The sequence below is a fragment of the Gorilla gorilla genome, chromosome 11, assembly GCF_029281585.2.
Source record: "Gorilla gorilla gorilla isolate KB3781 chromosome 11, NHGRI_mGorGor1-v2.1_pri, whole genome shotgun sequence".
Classification (NCBI taxonomy): domain Eukaryota; kingdom Metazoa; phylum Chordata; class Mammalia; order Primates; family Hominidae; genus Gorilla; species Gorilla gorilla.
Window position 1 is genome coordinate 71,272,860 of NC_073235.2, and position 23,292 is coordinate 71,296,151.

General features: G+C 40.9%; 1 protein-coding gene across 12 annotated transcripts in view; it reads left to right on the top strand.

Annotated features, from left to right (window-relative positions):
• The window catches only part of NOSTRIN (nitric oxide synthase trafficking), a 78,515-nt gene that overhangs the window by 1,194 nt on the left and 54,029 nt on the right, over positions 1–23,292 (top strand). For 3 of the 12 annotated variants that reach the window (XM_055379115.1, XM_055379114.1, XM_019022709.4), the window contains 4 exons: positions 247–387; positions 10,464–10,531; positions 13,401–13,538; positions 14,810–15,009. In XM_055379115.1, coding sequence (XP_055235090.1) covers positions 14,983–15,009 — 27 coding nt within the window. In that variant the 5' untranslated portion in view covers positions 247–387; positions 10,464–10,531; positions 13,401–13,538; positions 14,810–14,982. Of the gene's footprint in view, positions 1–199; positions 388–9,420; positions 9,543–10,463; positions 10,532–13,400; positions 13,539–14,793; positions 15,010–23,292 lie in introns of all 12 variants that reach the window. The other 9 variants (XM_055379117.1, XM_063694965.1, XM_055379119.1 and 6 more) reach the window with 8 other exon arrangements.

The following is a 23,292-nucleotide window of genomic DNA, read 5'->3' on the forward strand; positions in this document are numbered from 1 at the left end:
TGAATATGTATTTACAGAAAGAGGAGCTGTGAGAAGATGCCTCAGTTTTGGAAAGGAAAAATGGGTTGATTTTTACATTTTGAATTTAAGCTGATGAGAGTCGTTTCATGTGGACATGTCTAACAAAAATTGGAGGTAGAAGACTGATACTGGAGGCTGTTGTGATTTTCATTTTTTTTAATTTTTTTATTTTTTTCAGATAAACTGAAGCACAAGAGGGTAAAAACTTTGTCCTTGGTCTTACAGCCAGAAAGTGGTGATGCAAAGAACTTAGTCCAAGCTTTGATCTGTTCTGCACTGCCTGCCAAAGCAGAACCTTGAGAAATATCCATGTTTGGGGGATGAGAGGAAGAACATAAATCAGCAAAGAAAATAGTGATAAGAAAGGTAAGTGATAAGAAAAAAAATGATGTAAATAATAACGATGACAGCCAGGCTTGGTGGTTTATACCTGTAATTCAAGCACATTGGGAGGCCAAGGCAGGAGAAATGCTTGAGCCCAGGAGTTCAAGGCTGCAGTGAGCTATGATGGTGCCACTTGCACTCCAGCCAGAGTGACAGAGTAAGATCCTACCTCAAAAAAAAAAAGATGATGATAATGATGACTTTTTCTTCTTCCTTTTTCTTTTTCCATTCCTTTCCCTTCTCTTCCTGAACTGTTCAGTCCCTACACCTCAAATAGGACAGAGCAGAGCAGATATCTCTGCTAGGTGAGGGAATCACTGTGGCCCAGAGTGGAATGATGGGGGCCAAATTGGGCATGGAGATGTCTGCCCAGGAGGACAGTGCAGCTGGCAGAATCATAGCCCAAGGTGGGGGTGAAGAGGAATCCACACAAGGTGGGAGTGAGGAGTTGGAGGAGGAAGCATGAAGAATCAAAGCCCAAGCAGGGTGATGAGGCCATCCCTGCAGAGGGGCAGCCTGGCATGAGAAGCCAGAGCACGGAAAGTCAGAGTGGAAGCAGTGGGAGATGGGTTACATAGGGGAGGATTGATCAAAGGAGTAAATATATTAACAATAAGGGGAGCCAGTTTCTCACTGCTGGAAAAGGGAAGTGTAAATATGGAGGAGGAGAAAACCGAATGAACTTAGTAGTATTGGATTAAAATTGTAAGTATCCATGTATGGTTTTTAATAGGTAGATATCAAAATGAACACAGATGTAAGTGTGTATCTGCATTTACCTGTGAGTATGTGTGCGTATACACACACGCACAGATAAAAAGATAGATAGATGATAGATATTTCATAACCGTCCACCTCAGAGCCTAGAATGCCTCCTCAGTAGCTCCTCCTGAGCACACCTAGCGCCCCAGGTCTTGGTTTCTAAATCCATCCTAAACCCATTCTCCACTAAAGGAACCAGGGCTCCTTGAAGAAGTAGCTGAACCAAGAGGTGGGCAGGGAAAGCAAAGGCTGGGTGTGGAATATCTTTTTGGGCCAGAAAGCAAAGTAGTACTTAAAGAATGATGGGAAAATGTTATGAGGACATAGAACCAACTAAAATCTAGGATATTTTGTGCCTTAAAATTAATAAGCTGATGTATTAGTTTGTTCTCACGCTGCTAAGGAAGACATACCCGAGACTGGGTAATGTATAAAGGAAAGAGGTTTAATACGCTCACAGTTCCACATGGATGGGGAGGCCTCATAACCATGGCCGAAGGCAAAAGGCATATCTTACATGGCTGCAGGCAAGAGGGCTTGTATAGGGGAACTCCCCTTTATAAAACCATCAGATCTCATGAGACTTATTCGCTGTCATGAGAACAGCACAAGAAGCACCTGCCCCAATAACTCAATTACCTCCCACTGGGTCCCTCCCACAACATGTGGAGATTGTTACAATTCAAGGTGAGATTTGGGTGGGGACAGAGATCCAAACCATATCAGCTGGAGTGTGCCTCCTATTGATTAAACAAGTCATGAGCCCAGCCCAGATTCAAAAAGAGGGTATGAAGTGGAGGTGCAGTTAATTGGGAGGCTACTACTATCACAACCAATGCCATGGAAAATCAAATATATTAGGAAAAGTAGAAGTTGCTAGTAACCTTGGGAAGCTGAAACTGCTTAAAGTAGCTGGTACAAACTGAAAGTCAGACCGAGAAACAAAGGGCCTTCAAGAAGCTTTCTGAACCATTCTGCCAGCTCTGAGCATATTTTCTGAACAAGTACTTGGGAAAACTGGTCTCATAAAAGAGCTTATGAGAGCAGAACCACCTCATTGGGGCACCCACAGGTCATGGGAAATGTGATGCTTTCTTAATGCCGCTGGTTTTTAGTCAGGCCACAGTGAGAAGGAACAGTCCTAACAGGCCCCCAGACAGATCGAGTTAGCGCTTTCTTGTTTTAGTCAAGAAGTAAAATTTGCTAATGTTCTACTTTAAGTGCTTTCTCCAAAGACATCCCTCTTTGCCTCGTGTGTTGAACCATCATTCAGTGAGTATATTTCATTGAAAATATGATTGATTGTCTTTTGTAGCAATAATAAAATGCTATGGCAACTTTGCCATAAAGATAATACTAGTAATAAATTATAATGCATTGAATAAAATGGGAAACTATGAGTTCATATGATAAAATTAATATATAATAAACTGAAAATGTGATGAGGAGCAAGGTGTTTGCCTAGTTTCAAGGTGTACGTCGCCACAAAATATTTACTAACTTCAAAGGTTAAAGTAGTGACTCTACAGCGAAGCAGCCTGGCAGATACCATCCTAATCAGGTGAACACCATCAGTAATGGGGCAAATGAAATGAGTGACGTGAATGAATGCAATAAGATCACAGCATCACTTCTGTGATATTCCTGCCAAAGATACGAAACCTGAATCTGATCATGAGCAAACATCAGATAAGTCCAAATTGAAGGACGTTACATAAAATAATTAACTGGTCGTCTTCAAGTCTGTCAATGGCAGGAAAGCCAAGGAGGAGCTAAGAACTATTCCAGAGTGGAAACTAAAGAAACATAGTGACTGAATGCCAGGCACGATACTGAACTGGATCCTGTTGCTATGGGGAACTTAGGCAGGACAATTGGTGGAACTCAGGGTTAGATAGTAGTGATGAATCCATTTCAATTTCCTGCTTTTGATGGTTGTATTTTGGTTTTGTTGGAGAACATCCTTGTTTGAAGGAAATGCACACTAAAATATTAGAAGGTGAAAGAGCATTAGACTGGCAACTTATTCAGGACAAAAGGAAAAAAAATCCTTGTAATGAACTTGCAATTTGTTTGTAACTTTGAGAGTATTTTTAATCAATATATTTGTTTTCTTTTTTTTTTAATTTTATTATTATTACACTTTAAGTTTTAGGGTACATGTCACAATGTGCAGGTTTGTTACCTATGTATACATGTGCCATGTTGGTGTGCTGCACCCATTAACTCGTCATTTAACATTAGGTATATCTCCTAATGCTGTCCCTCCCCCCTTTCCCCACCCCACAACAGTCCCCGTTGTGTGATGTTCCCCTTCCTGTGTCCATGTGTTCTCATTGTTCAATTCCCACCTGTGAGTGAGAACATGTGGTGTTTGGTTTTTTGTCCTTGCGATAGTTTGCTGAGAATGATGGTTTCCAGCTTCATCCATGTCCCTATAAAGGACATGAACTCATCCCTTTTTATGGCTGCATAGTATTCCATGGTGTATATGTGCCACATTTTCTTAATCCAGTCTATCATTGTTGGACATTTGGGTTGGTTCCAAGTCTTTGCTCTTGTGAATAGTGCCACAATAAACATACGTGTGCATGTGTGTTTATAGCAGCATGATTTATAATCCTTTGGGTATATACCCAGTAATGGCATGGCTGGGTCAAATGATATTTCTAGTTCTAGATCCCTGAGGAATTGCCACACTGTCTTCCACAATGGTTGAACTAGTTTACAGTCCCACCAACAGTGTAAAAGTGTTCCTATTTCTCCACATCCTCTCCAGCACCTGTTGTTTCCTGACTTTTTAATGATCACCATTCTAACTGGTGTGAGATGGTATCTCATTGTGGTTTTGATTTGCATTTCTCTGATGGCCAGTGATGGTGAGCATTTTTTCATGTGTTTTTTGGCTGCATAAATGTCTTCTTTTGACAAGTGTCTGTTCATATCCTTCACCCACTTTTTGATGGGGTTGTTTTTTTCTTGTAAATTTGTTTGAGTTCTTTGTAGATTCTGGATATTAGCCCTTTGTCAGATGAGTAGGTTGCGAAAATTTTCTCCCATTGTGTAGGTTGCCTGTTCACTCTGATGGTAGTTTCTTTTGCTGTGCAGAAGCTCTTTAGTTTAATTAGATCCCATTTGTCAATTTTGGCTTTGGTTGCCATTGCTTTTGGTGTTTTAGACATGAAGTCCTTGCCCATGCCTATGTCCTGAATGGTATTGCCTGGGTTTTCTTCTAGGGTTTTTTATGGTTTTAGGTCTAACATGTAAGTCTTTAATCCATCTTGAATTAATTTTTGTAAATATATTTGTTTTCAAAATCTTAATGTCCTAAGTAAAATTTTCAGATCTCTAGATGCAAAATGTTTATTCTTTTAAAATGAGGATGCCATCTATGACTTTCAAGAGTCATAAAGTGTTACAAGTGACTCAAGTTATCAAAGGAAAAATTTAGTGAAAGAAAAAATGCATTAAATAAAACTTCTTGAGAATTCTAAATTGTTTGGTGAGTAGTCATGTGAGTTTTGTAAGTTTTTGAATTAGAATAGTTATATTTTTTAGTGTTTTGTATGTATAATATAAAATTATCTTTATTTTATTTTATTTTTTGAGACGGAGTCTCGCTCTGTCACCCAGGCTGGAGTGCAGTGGTGCCATCTTGACTCACTGCAACCTCTGCCTCCCGGATTCAAGTAATTCTTCTGCCTCAGGCTCCTGAGTAGCTGGGACTACAGGTGCTTACCACCACACTCAGCTAATTTTTTGTTTGTTTGTTTGATTTGTTTTGTTTTGTTTTTTGTATTTTTAGTAGAGACACAGTTTTTGCCATGTTGCTCAGGCTAGTCTGAACTCCTGACCTCAGGTGATCCACCTGCCTCGGCCTCCGAAAGTGCTGGGATTATAGGCGTGAGCCAGCATACCTGGCCATAAAATTATCTTTAATATCTTTATTCTGCAAAAAATAAAGTGATCCCAATAACAGTAATAACAGTAAATGTTTATTGAACAGTCGTTATGTATACTCTGCTATGAAATATATGGTATTACTTCCATTTACATAACAGGAAACTGAAACTCAAAGTGGCTAAGAAATTTCTCCCAGAGTTAGCATACTAATTCGTAGTGTGGCCAACTTTTGACTTCTCAACACTCCAAAGCCTATATCATTAACTCCTGTTCTTTAGTCCCTCCCATGGAAGCCATAGAGAAGGGAATTTTGAGGAAGATACCAGAAACTTAGGCTTTGTTCTAGATTCCTCCCACTCCCTCATTACTTATCCTTAATCCAGTCCATCACCCAGTCTTGCTTGTTCCATTTTAAAACTCTACCACTGCCACCTGGGTTAGTTAAGGCCTCACCATTTTTCTCCTGGTTCCTGGCAACAGCCTCCCCACTCTTCCTAATCCTTATCTCAGTTCTCTTTAGAGTTTCTACACTACCATCAGAATGAAGAGTCTAAAACTAAAATCTAAATATTGGCCAGCGCCATGGCTCACACCTGTAATCCCAGCACTTTGGAAGGCTGAGGTGGGTGGATTGCTTGAGCCCAGGAGCTTTGAAACCAGCCTGGGCAATATGGTGAAACCTCATCTCTACAAAAAATAAAAAATAAATTAGCTTGGCCCGGTGGCACACACCTTTAGCTCTAACTGCTTGGAAGATTGCTTGAGTTTGGGAGGCAGAGGTTGCAGTGAGCCAAGATCGTGTCACTGCACTCCAGCCTGAGTGACAGAGTGAGACCCTGTCTCAAAAAAGAAAACAAAACAAAATCTAAATATCACAAATATGCATAAGTTCCTATGTGGAGAGAAGAAAGACCCTTTTGTGACTCTATTTACCTTTTGGTTAAAGTTAAAACATGGCACTGGAGTCATCCCATTATCTGGCCTCTGAGTATCTTCCAAGCCTCATGAACTATAAGGTCCCATGCAAACTGTGTGCTCAAAGCATTCTTGAGAGATTTATAATTTTCTGGATACAACAGAATCGTTTCTGTTATGTAAACACAACTGATACATGCATATCAAGTGTCAGCAAGTGTGACTATCTCTTACCAGCATTTTCTGTGTTTCCCTTCATTCCCAACTAGGCTGAGTTGGATACCTCTTTGTAATTCCCATTACATTTCTGTAAAGACCTCTTCTATATCATATCTTCATAATCTATCATATCTATCATCATATCTATCATAATCTTCATAATCTATCATAGAGTAATATAACCTTCCTTCATCAAACAGCTGTCCTTGAAAGAAGGGATTGGCACTTGTTCCTCCTTGGATCTCTCGTTAATACCTGGAACAAAGAGGGTGCTTCACAAGACATGCCGGAATGAATGAGTGAACGGATGAATACACATGAATGAATTATCAATTGTGTAAAATGCCACAGAGAGGCAAAACGAAAGAACTCATGTTTTTCAGTAGAACCATTTCAGAAGAGTTGTGAGAGGAGCTGACTTACAGGTTAAAGAATTTGAGTAAGAAGACAAAAGGGATGAGTTTGTTTTTTTTTTTGAGACAGAGTCTCGCTCTGTTGCCCAGGCTGGAGTGCAGTGGCACGATCTCAGCTCACTGCAAGCTCTGCCTCCCAGGTTTGCACCATTCTCCTGCCTCAGCCTCCTGAGTAGCTGGGACTACAGGTGCCCGCCACCGCGCCTGGCTAATTTTTTGTATTTTTAGTAGAGACGGGGTTTCACTGTGTTAGCCAGGGTGGTCTCGATCTCCTGACCTTGTGATCCGCCCGCCTCGGCCTCCCAAAGTGCTAGGCTTACAGGCGTGAGCTACCACGCCCAGCCCAGGGGATGATTTTTAACAAGTACTCAGAGGGCTGTTTGACTGAACCTAAGTTCGAGTGGACAGGGTGCCCTCAGTCTCAGGGGTGTAAAATGGCTTAAAAAATTAATATATACTTTTTAAAAAATTCATATGGGATCTCACCATGTTGCCTAGGCAGGTCTCAAACTCCTGGGCTCAAGGGATCCTCCTGCCTCAGCCTCCTGAGTAGCTGGGATTGCAGGTGTGCCACTGCACCTGGCTCTTAGTAAATACTTTTTAACAGGTATTGCAAGCACAGCATATAAAATTTCAAAAGTGCAAAAGGAAATCCAGTAAAGAGTAAAGCTCTATCACTTCCCACACCCATCCACCAGCCTCTCAGTTGCTGCCACAGGAAAAAATCACAATAAATAACCATTTGGCATGCTTTTGTTTCTTCTCTAAGACTCCATCTCCATAACCTGGCAATGATTTATAGGAAATAACTATAAATCCATTACTTATAAAGTGTAGAGGGGACCAAGGTGGAAAAGATGAATAAATCCCACTGTTGGCACTTTATTTACATATGCAAAAATGCCCAACTCATAATGTGCCCTGGAGACTAAAACGACTCTATACTAGACATTCTAGTGTACATTTAAATTGAGATTTGTAAGACTGATCATAGATGAGCTTAATGGAAGTAATGGCATATAAATATTAACACAGGTGATTAAATGAAGATATAATGTAATTTGAACAAATCTGCATTTGTAAAATGTCCTTGTTCTCATGCGTTCCTTTGGAAGTTAAAGCCATAGATCACAGCTATAGGATGACTTGACTGTTAATTAGTTGTCCATTAGTCTTCATTTCCTAGGGCTTATTGTGGGAAAGTAAATTTATACTAATTTGTTTTATGCAAATTAATCTATCTGGTTTCCTCTTCTTTCTCCATTAACACCTGGAGTTTTAAAATTATATGAAATTTGGACATGCATAATAAAAATTAAACCCTATTACACTGACTATAAGACAGTTTTGCATGTATATAATAAGTTAATTATGACCATTTGGGCTCAGATTTAAAAATTAAGTAATTTCAATGCAGTGTTATGAGGCAAAAAGCTTATTTTGTGCAATTTTTACAACCAGAATGTAATTAGTACAAACAGAGCATAAAAGTTACCTTAGATGCTACAAATTAGGCTGGCTATTAACAATAACAGCAATAGTGTTTGTCCCCACTGCTTCTGCCACAGTTTAAAGTACTCATAAGCGCTTCTAAGTTGGATAGTTTTCTTTTTTCCATCCTGAGGCTTTGGGCAAAGGCCAAAACCCTTAAAAATTTTTTTAAAAAATATGTGCATTAAGGCAAGGCTTCAGAAATGTATCTTTCAGCTTTGGAGAGATATGGAAATTAAGAAAACTAATCACTGCAATGATCCCAGACTGAAAATAAGAGTAACTTAATCAGAATGAGATTGCTTCTACACTTCCATCTGAGGGTGATTGGTGGAAGTGATGTCATGTCTGGTAAACACTGCCATGGCACTCATGTGCATGCAGTGACAACAGGGAAAGCTGCTGCTCCTCTGTCAGCTCAAACAGGCCAAGGACTAGGCGTCGTCCAGGACTCAGAACCGGGAGTTGGCCTTCGGAAGACATGTTAAGGTGTGTCAAGACGTGTCACCCATGTCATAGCTAGTCCTAGGAAGAAAGCGCTCTTGAAGATGTGGCCTGCTGACAGCTAGCTGCTCCCACCTGACCCCTTAACTGCTGGACCCCAGCAGCTTGGCTAAGTACTCCTGCTCACTTGGTCTTCAATACCAGCAGGCCAGCTGCCCCAAGCCCAGGGGCTGTCCCTTTACGGTCATCTTGCTGTGAATATAGCAAAAATTCTCTTAGATGTTCTTGGCAAACTTGTCAGAACTCTGCTCATTCTAGACTCCAGCTCTCCCAAACTTATTCTTAACATTAGGGCACTCTTCGATTTTATTCTCAGTCCCAAGACTCTCCTTACCTCATCTGTTTATATCTTTTAACCAACAAACCTCCAAGAAAGTTCTCTAAGTGGCCCCTTGGGATTCTTGCGGAATCCTACTTCGTTTCCTGCTTGTCAAGGCCATTTTAATCAGTGTCAGAGCCTCCCAAGTGCATTGGAGCCATTTCCCATTTTAGAGTTCCTGCCTAGAAGGTCACACTTATCTTCTGTCTCAGTGTTTTGAACTCTGCTTCCTGATAGCTGAGGATATGGGCCTACCCGTAAACAATATCCCCTGCCTTGCCAAAAAAGAGAAACTTGCTAATGAAGTCACTCTCTCAGTATTTAATTCAATCAAATGAAAGCAATTATTTATTGAACACTTACTTTGTTCCAGATACTTGGCTATGAGGAGCTCACTGAGTACTGTGGGAGGCAGACCATTGAACTCATACTTTTCTTTTCTTTCTTTCTTTTTCTTTTTTCTTTTCTTTTTTTTTTTTTGGAGACAAGGTCTCTCTCTGTCACCCAGGCTGGATGGAGTGTGGTGGCATGAACACGGCTTATTGCAGCCTCAATTTCCCCAGGCTCAGGTGATCCTCCCACCTCAGCCTCCTGAATAGCTGGGACTACAGGTACGTACCACCATGCCTGACTGGTTTTTTTATTTTTTATTTTTGGTAGAGATGGGGTTTTACCATCTTGCCCAGGCTGGTCTTGAACTCCTGGGCTCAAGCAACCCTTCTGCTACAGCCTCCCAGAGTGTTGAGATAACAGGCATGAGATGCCACACCCAGCCTAAACTAATACTTTCAACACAATAAGATAAGCAGAGTAAAAGAGGTGTGTGCAATGGATAGCAGTAGTACAAAGGCAAGAGTTCACTCTCTCTGGGGAAAGCAACACAAGCTAGACTTTGGAAATAAGTAAAAGTCAGCTGGGCCAACATAAAGCTAGAAGGACTTCTCACTGGAAGGGACAGCATAAGCAAAATCCTAGAGATACAAAAATAACATGTCATCATCTCAACTATCAGTTCTTTTTTTAAAATTAAAGTTAGCATAAGTGTTACCCTTAAATTTTTTTTTTTTTAATGTTGCTTGGTGTGGTAGTTCACTTCTGTAATCCCAGCACTTTGGGAGGCCAAGACAGACGGATCACTGGAGCTCGGGAGTTTGAGACAAGCTTGGGCAACATGGTGAGACCCCATCTCTACCTTGTGCCTCTGTTGCCCTGTGGGTATTATAAGGATCAAAATAATACATATCTACCTCAAATGATAACTGTGATGATTAAATAAGTTAATAAGTCATCCCTCAGTATCCATGGGGTATTGGTTTCAGGATACCCCCTCATATCAAAATCCAAAGGTATTCAAGTCCCTTATATAAAATAGTGTCATATTTGCATATAACCTACACACATCCTCCCATGTACTTTAAATCATCTCTAGGTAACTCATAATACCTAATGCTATGTAAACGTTATATAAATAGTCATAAATACTTATTTGTATTTTTATTGTTATTTTTAAAATTATTATTTTCAATCTACAGATGCAGAACCCAGGGATATGGAGAGCCAATTGTATTTGTAAAACACTTAGAATGGTGCCTGACACATGGTATGTCCTTTAAATGTGGGCTCATGTTACCATAAAGTATTTAACTAGGTCTCAATTGATGATGTTCATGCTGTTGCCAATTCTTTGCACGCTTTGGCTACTAAAGAAACTTCCAAGGCCAGTTTTGAATTGCCGTTAGCTTCTATTACATTTGGGCTCCTTTTTCTTACTAGCTTACCAACACCCAATATTTGTTTGTGAATACTTCATAAATGCGTACTCATGTTGTTAACTCCCCTTAGAGGCAGCACAAAATGTCAAAGTTGGAGTCCAGCAGAGCAGCTTCCAGGCCAGACCCTGGAAGGGAATCCGTTGCAGGTTTTCTTTCTGCAGAGAGGCCACACCAGGAAGGCACATGCTGAGCAGAGACTGAGAAAGAAAGCAGGAAGATTAGGATAGGAGAGGTCAGACAGTAAATCTAACCGGAAGCCAGGCTGGAAAGCAGCCAGAGTATGAGTGCGGGTCAGAAATGTAGGACCAGAGACGAATCTGAGAACAGAGAACTCAAAAGGACTCTTTGTGCATTAAAATTTTCAGAAAGTGTGAATGGCATACCTTCTTGGAGGAGATGCTTCGATCGATTGATCGATCGATAGATAGATAGATAGATAGATAGATAGATAGATAGATAGACAGACAGACAGACAGACAGACGGAAGATAGTTCCTGAGAAAAGAAAAATGGCTTAGAGCAGTCTGAGCTATATGAGGTATGCAAAATTTATCAGGCCCAGAGAGGGGAGTATGGGGCTCAAGTCTTGCTCTGCCTCCTTGAACCCACGCCTAGAAGCAATCATGTAAAGGCGTTTTGTTCCTGACTAGCTGCCTCATCTGCTATCTTTATGGTCCTGGAATTTGTGATACACAGAACAGTGTATAGCCAATCAATAGCTTGTGTTATTTTCATGGAAATTCTTGGCAAACAACTCAGGAGCTTCCTCTTCCTCTTCTTTTCCTTTGAAAACCTACTTGTACCTGCTGCTAACCAGAGCGTATGCTCAGCGCCACTTGAAACTATGCTCTTGGGTTGCAGCCCTCAAGCTTGGCCCAAGTAAATACTCTACTTATATTAAGTTGGCCTCAGTTGTTTTTTCCTTTAGGTTCACATTCTCATCAACCTGTAGGTACAAATGAGGTTGTTAATTCCAAAACTACAAGATTCTTTGCTCGTCTTACTCACATGGGAACTCAGTCTCCTCCTCCCAAAGTCCCCTTGGGCCATTTTTGGGGACTGGAGGAATTCTCACATGCTCGGGGACAAATGTGCTCACTGCGGTCTGCTGTATCCTTCTCATCAAGATGCCTCACCTACCTGAGCCTCAGTGGCTGAAGACACCTTAGCAGGTTCTCCCTGCTGCTGCCTCCTCACAACCCATACCCAGGAGAGGTGCTTTTCGCTGTGCTCCTTAGCAGAGTATGTGTAGGGTGGAATGTGGGGTCAGAGGAGAGAACAGCCCTTATCCGTCTAGAGTCTTTTATGATTTAGGTCCTCTTATTTCTCTTCCTAACCCCAGTCTGCTGAGGTTCAAAACGTGTCACCCCAGGCTGGATTGGGGAGAGGGAAAGAAAGACATATACCAGCCACCTGCTCCTTGTCCTTGCTGCTTTCTCTCTAGTCATTCAAGAACAAATATTAAGCAGCCATTGTAGTAAATTGAATGGAAAACTAACTCCAATTGTCTACCCCTCTCTGTCTCTATGCCCTTTGCAATGGGACACTAAGTTCCTCCTATTATGAAGTGGAAGCTCTCCTCACCCCTTTAATCTGGGCTGGCCCATGACTGGCTTTGATCAGCTGGATGTGGCTGAAATGATGGGATGTCCATTTTAAGCTGTACCTCTAGAGGCCTCGAGCTCTTCCACTCACTCTTGTGGCTCCTCTGCCATACCCTGAGAAGAGCCTGGTTAGACTACCAGCTGATGAAATACGGCCTCAGCCAACAGCTAGCTCCCAGCCAGCCCCCTGCCCAGAAAAGCCAGATGCATGGCTCTGCCAAGCCCTGTGTAGATGACCTGCTTTTACATGAGTGAGGTCAGGGGACACCTGAAGATCCACCCAGCTAAACTACAGATTTGCGAACCAAGTAAAGTCTCTGTCATTTGAAGCCACTGGGTTTCTGTTTGTTACACAGCATTATTGTGACAAAGGATAAATGATACCAACCTATTTCTGACCTCCAAAATCAAGGCTTTTTGCACATTCAAACATTCCTCCGAGAAGCTCAACAAATAGCCAAATTCTAATTCTCAGTCTGGATTCAGCCGGGATGCCCTGCTGCCCTTACAACAGCCCGGTGGCAGACAGGAGCAAGATGGAAGGATTTTAATTCAGCAGATGTCCAGGAGGTCTGAGGGAAAGCTAGTCAGCCCACTGGGAACGGCACACATGAGGAGTTTGGGGATAGGAGTGCCCTACCAATCTATAATTCATATACAAAGATCACAGTAGGCTTTGTGTGACAGCATTTCTTATGGAAACTGGCAAGGGAGGCCAATTTCCTCAGTTTGGACTCAGTTGGGACTGAAATGAAACACAGAACAGCAAGAAAAATGGGGCAGGAATCACAGAGAAAACATTGAGCTGTCCCGAGTCCTGGAACGGTGGCTCCGGATAAGTTTATCTAAAATCTCTGAGGGCAGAGAAGCCCCCTCAAGTGGGAATTTGAGTTACATGTTATTAACCTCAGTCTATATCCTGTCTCTAAATTTCTTTAAAAAAAAAAAAAAGAGAGAGAGATGGGGTCTTGCTATGTTGACCAGGCTGGTCTCGAACTCCTGGCCTCAAGCAGTCTTCCCATCTCAGCCTCCCAAAGTGCTAAGATTACAGGTGTGTGCCACTGTGCCTGACCTAAATTTCTTTTATTATACAGAGTTGCCTTGTCTAATTCTAGCCCTGTGATAGCTACCCAAGATTGTTGTAACCTCCAGTGATCAATTTCTTTGGATAAGCAAAGAGGGAGGACATTAAGTGTGTGGAAAAGACCCCTCCTCTCCACTCTTGTTGCAAGGCAAGTTCTTTTCCTTAATTGTCCCCTGACTCTTCTACGTTGTTTCTGGAAGCTTTTTTTTTTTTTTTTTTAGAAGTAGAGTCTCACTCTGTTGCCCAGCTTTGAACCCCTAGACCCAAGAAATCCTTCTGCCTCAACCTCTTGAGTAGCTGGCACTACAGGCACATACCACCACATCCTAATTAAAAAAAAAAAAAATTATAGAGATAGGAATCTCTTGCTATATTGCCCAGGCTGCTCTCAAACTCCTGGCCTCAAGTGACCCTCTAGGCTCTGCCTCCCAAAGTGCTTGGATTACATGCATGAGCCACTGCAACTGGCTTATTTCTAGGGACTTTGAATGGAGCCTGCACACCAGGGGCAGGTGAATGGAGGCTCAGTCAGCCAGTCAGGTGAAAACTGAATGCTTTTAAACTCTGAAGTGTTCCACTGGACTGCGTTGATGGAGCTCCTTTCAAACTGGGGCCTGCCCTTGCCTGCCAGTCAAACAGAACTGCTCACAGTCTAGCAAATGGCTGTCATACATCAATAGGCCATTCATTGGAAATCTAATGATTGGCAACTGGGACCACAGGTACAGAGAATGCAATAGAACTCAAGCTGTGGTTGAGTTCTTGTTCTGTCTACCCTTTTGAGTGATGAAAAATGAGGCCAGATCTAGGCAATTTTTTCTTTACATTGAAAGCTTAGCCTCTTGATCCTGTTGGGGCTGGAGCTAGTGTGGAGTTAGGCTCAGAGAAGTGGTTAATGTACACTTTGCTCCTGACAGCTGTTTCTGAACATTCTATAGTTATAGTTCTATAGGTGTAGGTTCTTAGTTGTTTGGTATCTGGCCCTGTGGGATTTAGGGGGTGGGGGAATATGGGCTTGGTATTTGAGAACTGGGTAACGGAGATGATGGGGTTTTGGGCTCTGGATTTGTTGGTTTGCATATTAAAGGAGTGCTCACAGGCCAGTTGTTTGCTCTCTCTAGGAATTAGCTAACCCTCAGAGAGGCAGTCTGTCTCCAAGTCCATGAGGTCCCCAAAGGTCAAAGCATCATACAATACAGAAAATAAAAAGCATGATTAATACTGCAGGCTGAGAGGATATGTGTTCCTGCACTGTCAGACCAAGCGCAAGAATTATTGGAGACATGTTACAGCTTCTCTGCCTTCTCTCAATGTTACGCTGTTCAGGACTCAGGATCCTGCCCTCTGAGGGTTTACAGAAGTCATTCTCACTATCTCACCCTGGCCGTCTTGACCCAGAGCAGTTCTTTACTTTCTCAGGACACAAACGGGATGAAAGTCCAGGGCTGGGACTTCCTCCTTGGAATGTTTGACAAGGACTGACGTACTCTAGGCCCTTTGAATCCCGGAAGTCCAGGACACACCCAACCTTGATTACAGTGTCCAGAATGCTGGAGCGTAGGTGAAAGGACAAAAGCCAGACACATTTCAACATGAGGGACCCACTGACAGATTGTCCGGTGAGTAGCTCAGTGTGGTTTGTGTGCCTGCGTGTGAGGAGGGTGGAGGGTGGATTCGTATATTAATGGATTTTAACTTAAGAAATTTGAGACACTCAGAAACCAAACACATTTAGATATTGGCTGTGGTACAAAAGTTTGTGGTTTTTCTTTGGTTCAGTTTAAAAACAGAGCTTTTTCTAGGAAATGACAGGGCAGGTAATTGTCATGTTTCCTTCTCATATTCTTGGAAAAAGTTTTGAGTAAGTAAAGCCTCATATTTGGATCCAGATGGTGGCTGTTTGGAAAACACTCTTAAGACGTACACCCATGGTGCCAACATCATGTGTGGTGTGGATACAAAAACACACAGAATGTCTGCAGCCAATTTTTGGCTCTGAGAATAAAGTGAGGGAGGAGAGTTTTTGTGCCTTTTCACCCTCATTTTTTGGAGTCAAGCATCACAAGTCCTGCAGGAGGAGGGATAGACTCCCCACTCTGCCTGGCCTGCAGTGGCTCTCAGACTGGTTTAGCAGCATGTTTGTTCCATGTTTGTTCGTTTTGGTAACGTTTGGAGCACTACCAAAAATATAAGTTTGGTCAGAAGTCCAAAGACATTGTGAGGTCTCTGGCGGCAATAGCAGAGATGTAATTTAGGAGATAAGAAGCAGCTAAAATAAAGGGGGGGATATGTTTACTTTGAAAATAAAGTAATTAAGGAGGGTCAGTGTTTTATCCCAACACATGGGGCTGAAAAGCTAAGATTGGTGACATCATAAGCAGGAGGTTGCAGTCATCCTTCATGTATTGATAACACAAACTGTGGGGCGGCAGATAAATGGGCACTGAGATAAAGTCATAAAGAAAAAGATCAGCAGAGGATTATTGATTTCCTTTTTGTTTATTCAATGGATAAGAAAAGCACATGGTTGGAAAAAATGGAACTATAGTTACTATTGCAGAAAATCAGATGAGCTAAATGAGATGAACTCATAAATGACTAGTAATTTTAATAATGACAACATAGTAGCCAATTCTGCCTAATTTTCCTTTTTTTAAATACAGAAATAACTTGTGCTTAATGTAGAAACAAATTCCAATGATATGGTTATATATAGATTTTTAAGAGTGAAACTTCCCCCTTTAATTACTTCAATCTCAGTGTTCTCTCCATTGTTAATTGTGAATAATTTTTAAAAAGTCTTTTATCATTTATTTTTCTCTCCTTGAGGTTGCTCCCTTACTAAACTGTTAAATCCTCTCCTGTCTCAACACTCCTACCTCAATGTTTTTGTATAGGGGCAGCAGGCCAGGACAGGGATGGGGTAAGTGGCAGCAAAATCTTGGCACTAATAGTAACCAAAGAAGAAAATTAACACCAGGGAAGGGTGCGATGGACAGAAGACAGGGAAATGGTGGGCAGCTTTAATTAAGTTTAAAAAGAGAAGAAGAAATAAATCCATAAAAAAGAAACTGAAGGTCTAACATCCTTTTTGTAGGCAGCAAAGTCAGTCTTCAGACGTGGAGAAATGTTTTCTTTCAGCAGCCCCCAAGGCAACCCATAACCACACTTCTGTGTCTGCCTAAAGCTCCACTCCCTGGCATGCTGAATAGTTCCTTGTGCTATGCTGGGCCAAGGACTCCTGTCCTTGTCTAAAACTTTGAAGGTCATCTGTATGGGCTCATTGCCACCAAAAGTATCCGGGAGTCATGGGGAGGGCGGATATCCCTTCAGCCTGGGTTTCCAAACCCCTAAAGTCACAGAACATTTATTTATTTGCAATTGTTTCATCTTAATCAAGTGTTCAAGTTGATTTCCTGGCACATTCTTAGCTTGTACTTGGGGAACAATGCTATGTGAAGATGAATCTGCGGTTTGGGAACAAAATAAGACAAGGAAATGGATTGCAAATGAGTGCCTCATGAAATATTTAAGTAGTTTTATAAAAGAACCCAAAGCTTTAACCACCTGCAAAATGTCCCCTTCCACGAGTCCCTAGAGTTGCACAGAGCACAATTCATAAAGTATTAGCTTAGCTACTGTTCTTAACCGGGCCCACACCAATGTACCCATGTATGGAACTCAGTGGGTTGCGTGAACTTCAGTGAAAAAAAATCTCTATTTGTACTAATTTCTAACTGAAATTTAGAATTTTATTCAATCCAGAATATAGGCAACAAGCCCCAATACTATTAGTAATATCTGTGTAGTGTCTGTGACTTTGTAACCAATAAAAATCAGAAATTTTATAATAACATTACAGTTGTTGCACATATCTGGAAATATTTACATTCAACCTGACTTCAAAATGTTGGTAATACTTAAGACATGTAATTTAGTATGTTAATAAAAAAGCACATAATATCATAATTTTAAAAATACACTCTAAAAAATATATAATTCATTTCCTTTGTAACCCTACGCTACTTAAAAATGTTATTCTGAATCAAATAGGTTTCATGAGACTACAAAAAGGGCTCATGGTACGAGAAAATTTAAAAATCTCTTTTAGATCAAGCTCTAATGGGCAAAATAGACTGATAGCTGGGCCTTTCAACCTCAAAGAGCAAGGTCAGTGTTTGAGTTCAAATTGTCGCCAGGGTGGCATAAGATTGCCTAAATGCTGTGTAGGATTAATCTTGAGAGTGTCAGAACTTATTTGAAAAAGATATCTTTAAGATATCTTTAAAGTTCTGTTTTTGACAAGGAAAAGAATTGGCTCTGGGCCTTGATGTTTCATTGCCTATGAAGGTTTAGGTTTAGCTCTTAAACCTAAAAATATGTCTAGGGAACTCATCTTCAAATCCATGTGCAAGAAAGGCGAGGAAGTAGGATCCAATTATCTCCAAAGGAAAGAATCCGATCATAAGAAAGTATTAATAGCACCTTCCTATTAAACAATCACATAGAAATCAAGGACAAGTAACAAGCTGTAGCCAAATTTTTGCTTTTTACACACTCATACAGTATCCAGGAAGGGGTTTGTCAAAGCAAGTCTTCTGGGCGCCACACAGTCAGCCCCTCCCCGCATGTCATCGGCCATTGAAATGGCACCAGGCTGCTCCTTAGGTTGGTAACCTGGCTCAGATGCCAACCTGAGCTTCCCATCTTGGTGGCTTAGCCTGGATATCAGACAATGACTGTCACTAACTCAGATGGTGCCGGTGCCGTGGTCCGTAGCTCCTAGGAGAATCTGACTCACTGCAAAAATACAGAAGGAGGCTGCATATGGCATGGGTGTCATGTGGCCCACAGCCTCCCCAGTGTGCATCAATGAGATGTGTAACATGCCATTCCACATTTCTTGGACCTCTGTTTCCTCGTGTGTAAAGTAAAAGGAGGAAAGGATGGAGTAGACTATGCTCTTTAATGTTCCATATCCCGTAATCTATGACAGTCTGCCACAGGGATTCCAAATACTACGCAGATGGTGAACAAGTACATGGAATCCCTTCAGAGAGGGGCAGTGCTTTGAAACATCACCCCCAGTGAATCAGAACTCACATGATATCAGTAGCACAGTGCCTGGCATAGTAAAGGCAGTCAGCAAAGTTCATTGTGTTAAATTTAAGTGGAATATCATGGTTTCTTTAACACTGTGAGGATCATCACTAATCAAAAAAAATTCTTCTGTACTAGCATCAATAAAAATAAATTTTTCTATAAGTTTTTCTAGAACTAAATTTAACCCTCTTAATCATTCAAGCAGAAAGAGCAGGTAGGCCAAGCTTGATATAGGCACTTTATAATCTTTACAAGTCACCTGTCTAAACATTTCATGTGCTGATTGGCTGGATTACTAAATGTTTTTTGTAATGGCTATATTTATCAACAGAATTTGCTTACAAGTGCTGGGAAGAAACATTTTCCTAATGGCCGAATGGGAAACGTCTGTCAGATAGACCAGTTGTCTATTTGAGAAGGGGTTATTATTTTTTTAGGGGCTCAGGAAGATCCCAGGTATTCCACTACCAGACTGAAATCCCTTTATCAGGGGAGAAAAACCTCATAATGTTTTTTTTCCCAATAATTAATGGTCCCCAGGAGAAGCAGCATATTAATATGAATTCATATGGAGATGTAGAATCAATAGTAGATTATTCCCTGGAATGAATATTTGATAGGGGGTTAGGATATTTAAAAGCTCGATGGGTAGGAAAAGAACACCAAAATTGCCTTCCACCTGACTGCACTTCTTCTCAGCAAGCCCTTCTTCTTGTGCTGGTTAATGACATCAAGAAGCCAGCTGTATTGCACATAACACTTAAAGGCTACTGTAACTTGGAGTAAACTTAGTGTGATTATACAGATTAGCCATTTATAAATGTATTTGTTTCTGATGGATTCTCTAATTGATTTTCATACCTAACATTTCTAATCACAACTCTGTCTCTAACTAATTAGGTTATCCTTATCTCTTTGGGTCTTAACTGTAAATAAGGGAATTAGACTTTGGTGGCTTGCAAACTGTGCTCCATGGAACCCTTTCAGAGTCCTCTCTGGTGGGTGGGAGTGTGGTAAGGTAGGAGTGAGACAACCAAAACTAAAGTCAAGTGATTTCACCCCCACAAAGCAGGTAAGTTCCAAGATTTTCTGCACACACACACACATACACACACAAAGAGAGAGAGAGAGAGAGAGAGAGAACTATATGGTCTCTGGAAGTCTGCTGTAGCATTTCAGTGGGTCTGCTTTTCACAGTTTTTGTCTCCAAGTCTCAGTAGATGGTACATAATGAAAAGTACAGAATCATTGATTCTAAATAAGGGTTTATGCTGGGATAATGAAAATATTCTTAGCAAATCTTTTATTTATTGATGTCACCTTTATCTCAATCTGGATCAAGGTTTGTTGGGGGAATTTTTGGCGTATAGTATATAGGATCAAGGGTAAAGATTCTCTCCATTGCTCTTATAAGCACATCTCTTATCTGATCGCTAAATTAACAACAAGTATGAAGATCTTCTCAACTTGCATGTGCCTGGGCATACTGGAGTTTGAGGCTTGAGGGTGGGTTACAGGTGTACCTGAGACACAAATCCTCTGCACCCTTGAATTGGCAGAGTATGGCTGGGAGCGAGGTACAAGGCAAAGCCATGGGCCAGTTCCCTCTTCCTGGAACAATTTTGTCCATTTACCACACTCTTCCAGTACAAATATTTGCTATGTGCACCATTTTGGGACAAAAGTTAGAAAGTACTGGTCTATGAAATGACAGAAAATCATCTCCCAAAATCTAGACCTGGTAGCCCAAGGGTCAATGGAAGCCATAGACTGTGCTTTGTTCCAGCAGCCCCTTACTTTAAGAGGTTGAATGTGAATGCCTTTGCCACAGGCTTCACCACTGCCACTGAAGGCAGTTGAGTTTTCAATCACTGGCTTATAAACTTTCAGCATGGTCTAGCCTCCTAAAACTAGTTCCCTTGAGACAATATTTAAAAATGTGTCTTAGGGAGTTTTGATGGCTTGACAAGTTTAGGAAATGCAGCAGCCCCTGTAACCCAAGCACATAGAAAAATTCTCAACTGGTTCTACTCATTTCTACATTGGTTATGAGCAGAGTTTTCTCTACATGCCCCCATCCCACACTTGATGTCCAGGGTCCCTTATTCTCTCCCACAGGTAACTTCTACATGCAGACTATCCTGTGGTGATGGTGGACTGGTAGGGCCTTTCCCTTAGGACATTTCATCTCAGAGTCCCTTCCTTCCACTCCTGCTTCCCCTAATGGGAGGTTCTTTTTCTCCTTCCCACTCTAAATCCCTCGAATCCATCTCTCTGCTTTCTTTTCTCCCATCCTCAGCCCCAGCTTTATAGTGTGTTTGAGAGCAGAAGAATTTACTCCATAAGCGTGCATCCAGGTCTTTCTCTCTTGCACAAGGCCCCATGGCTTTTTGTTGAGTCTTTTTTTCTGCTTTGCTGTGGGCTGGAGAGAAGTCAATAAGACAATCCATAAAAATCCATAGCTTAATACTGTGAGATATTTCTAAATAAATCAAATAAGAAAGCCACAGGACCTATAAAGAAAATCATAAAATTTTATTGAACATAAAATAAAATTTGAACAAATGCAAAAACTTACTATGTCCTTGGATAGAAAGTCTAAACACCATTAAAAAGTCAATTTTCCCAAATTGATATATGTATGTGATACAATTCCAATTAGGATCCCAACGGGGATTTAAAAAGAAATGTAATTAGACAAATGTTCATATGTTAGAATAAATGCCTCAGAATAGCCAAATAAATTATGAAAAGGAAAAAAATAGTTGTTTAAAGAGAGAGCAGAAGCAAAGTGTTACTATCTCTATAACTTAGGTAGTGAGTACATAATGTGTATTATTATTTTCTGTATCATTATGTTATGAAACATAAAAATGTTTCATAATTCAAAGCAAAAAGACCCTGTATGAGTTAGAACTATGTTCAGCTGCATATTAGAAAAACCCCAAATACATATGTCTTTAAAAAACAATATTGTATTTTTCTTACACATAAAATAAATTCAAAAGTAGAGAGTTGAGGGCTCGTGTGGTGTTCTTCACAGCCATCAGGGACCCAGGCTCTTTTTCTCTTTCCACTCTATGATCTTAATGCATTATGTCCAATCTCAATACCACTTTATGGCTTTGGCCTTCATTTTCAAGTCCAGAAGGAAGAAAAGAGGGCAAACAAGCCTTTACTGAAACCTCATACAAAACCTTCCCTCACATCTCCTTGGATGGCTTTCAGTCACATGGTTATAGATCAAAGGGTAAGGGAGGCTGAGAAATGACCTTATTTCAGGAGCATGTACCCCACTAAACATTTAGGCATTTTCTTCTCATGACACTGAGGTGTGTTTCATGGGATGCTATTAAGTATTATAGAAGAAAACAAAAGGCTTAGGGAGAAATCTAGTGGAAATGTTTAGGTAACATAGGAGTAAACAAAGAGGTTAAACAAGTTTCTTTACTGCAGGTCTTCTCACAATTTGAAAATACTCCCTTAAACTTTCCCAGTGTGCTGTAAGGGGAGGAAGGAGGCCTTAATAGTATCAGACCATTCATGTATGGCAAGTTATTTATTGGAAGTAAAAATTAGAAAGCTTGATTGCCAAATAGTGATTTTACTTTCATGACTCTGACAGGAGGATTATTTTTCCTTCATGAGAGGCTACAAATTGGAACCTCACTACAAGTGTGTTTTGTTTACACTGCAGAGAGGTTTTTAATTTGTGAATTGTTTGCTACCATTAAAAAAAAATCATGTTTCGGATGCAAATCCTGATTTCAGCTTTTTTGGACAAAGTGGGAGATCTGGCTTTCCTGGGCCACATTCCAGGTGGCAGTGATGGGCCAGAATGGTTCTAGCAGCTGCCTCACCAGTTCACGGTCCTCACCCTCCTCCTCACTCATTCAGGTGCCTGACTGGTGCCAGCAGCCACAGGATTTTACAAACTCTGCTTCAGAAATTAGCAATTTCCTCATTAAAGCTTTGCACCCTCACCACTCTCCTTGTGTCCCAAGCAGTTTCAAGGAAGTGGTTTGCTAATATTAATATACATCTACCAAGTCCTATCACAGCTTTCTGTGTTAAATTCACAGGAAAGTTAAACTACTGCATAAGGGTAAATGGATATGGTAAGACTGTTCCTGTATCCTAGGCGTTGGTTTGTTCCATCCTCAAAGGTAGGGACCTGGATTACCTCATTTCTTTAGGTCTTTCCTCCTCTGTCACCCTATGTCCTTAGTTTGATACTCTGCTAGCACCACATACCAAGTGCTTTGCTGACTGAATGGCTTTCTGGGCCCTGAGGGGTTGTGTGTTTGTGAACGTGCCTGCTGCAATAAGAGGCACTCAGTAAATGTGAATTTCCTTCCTTTTTCTCTTCTCAATATGGTGCCCAACTGAATGCTGGCGATATTTGAACACTGGAATAGGCTGGCTCATTGTATGAGCAAAGAACAGCACAGCCCTCAATCCATACTGAATTTGGGTTCTCTTATGTAAAATCTCATTTTGAAAAATGCAATCTGCTGTTGCACCTCCCAGATGGAAACCATGAGAGAGTGTGTCTGGGATATTCCATCATCTAATTCACTTGCTCTGTGTCAGAAAAAGCTGCAGAATCAATGGACATTTAACTTCTCTGTTTGGGCACTTAAAATCTGTTGTCATCAATGTCTACATTTATAGTTTCCAGGAAGACACTGTGGAGTTCTAAATCAAATGACAAAAACTTTTACTGGAAATTCTCGTGTCCACAGGATAAATTCAAATATACATGAATTTTTAAAGGGTAATTAATAAATTTATAACGG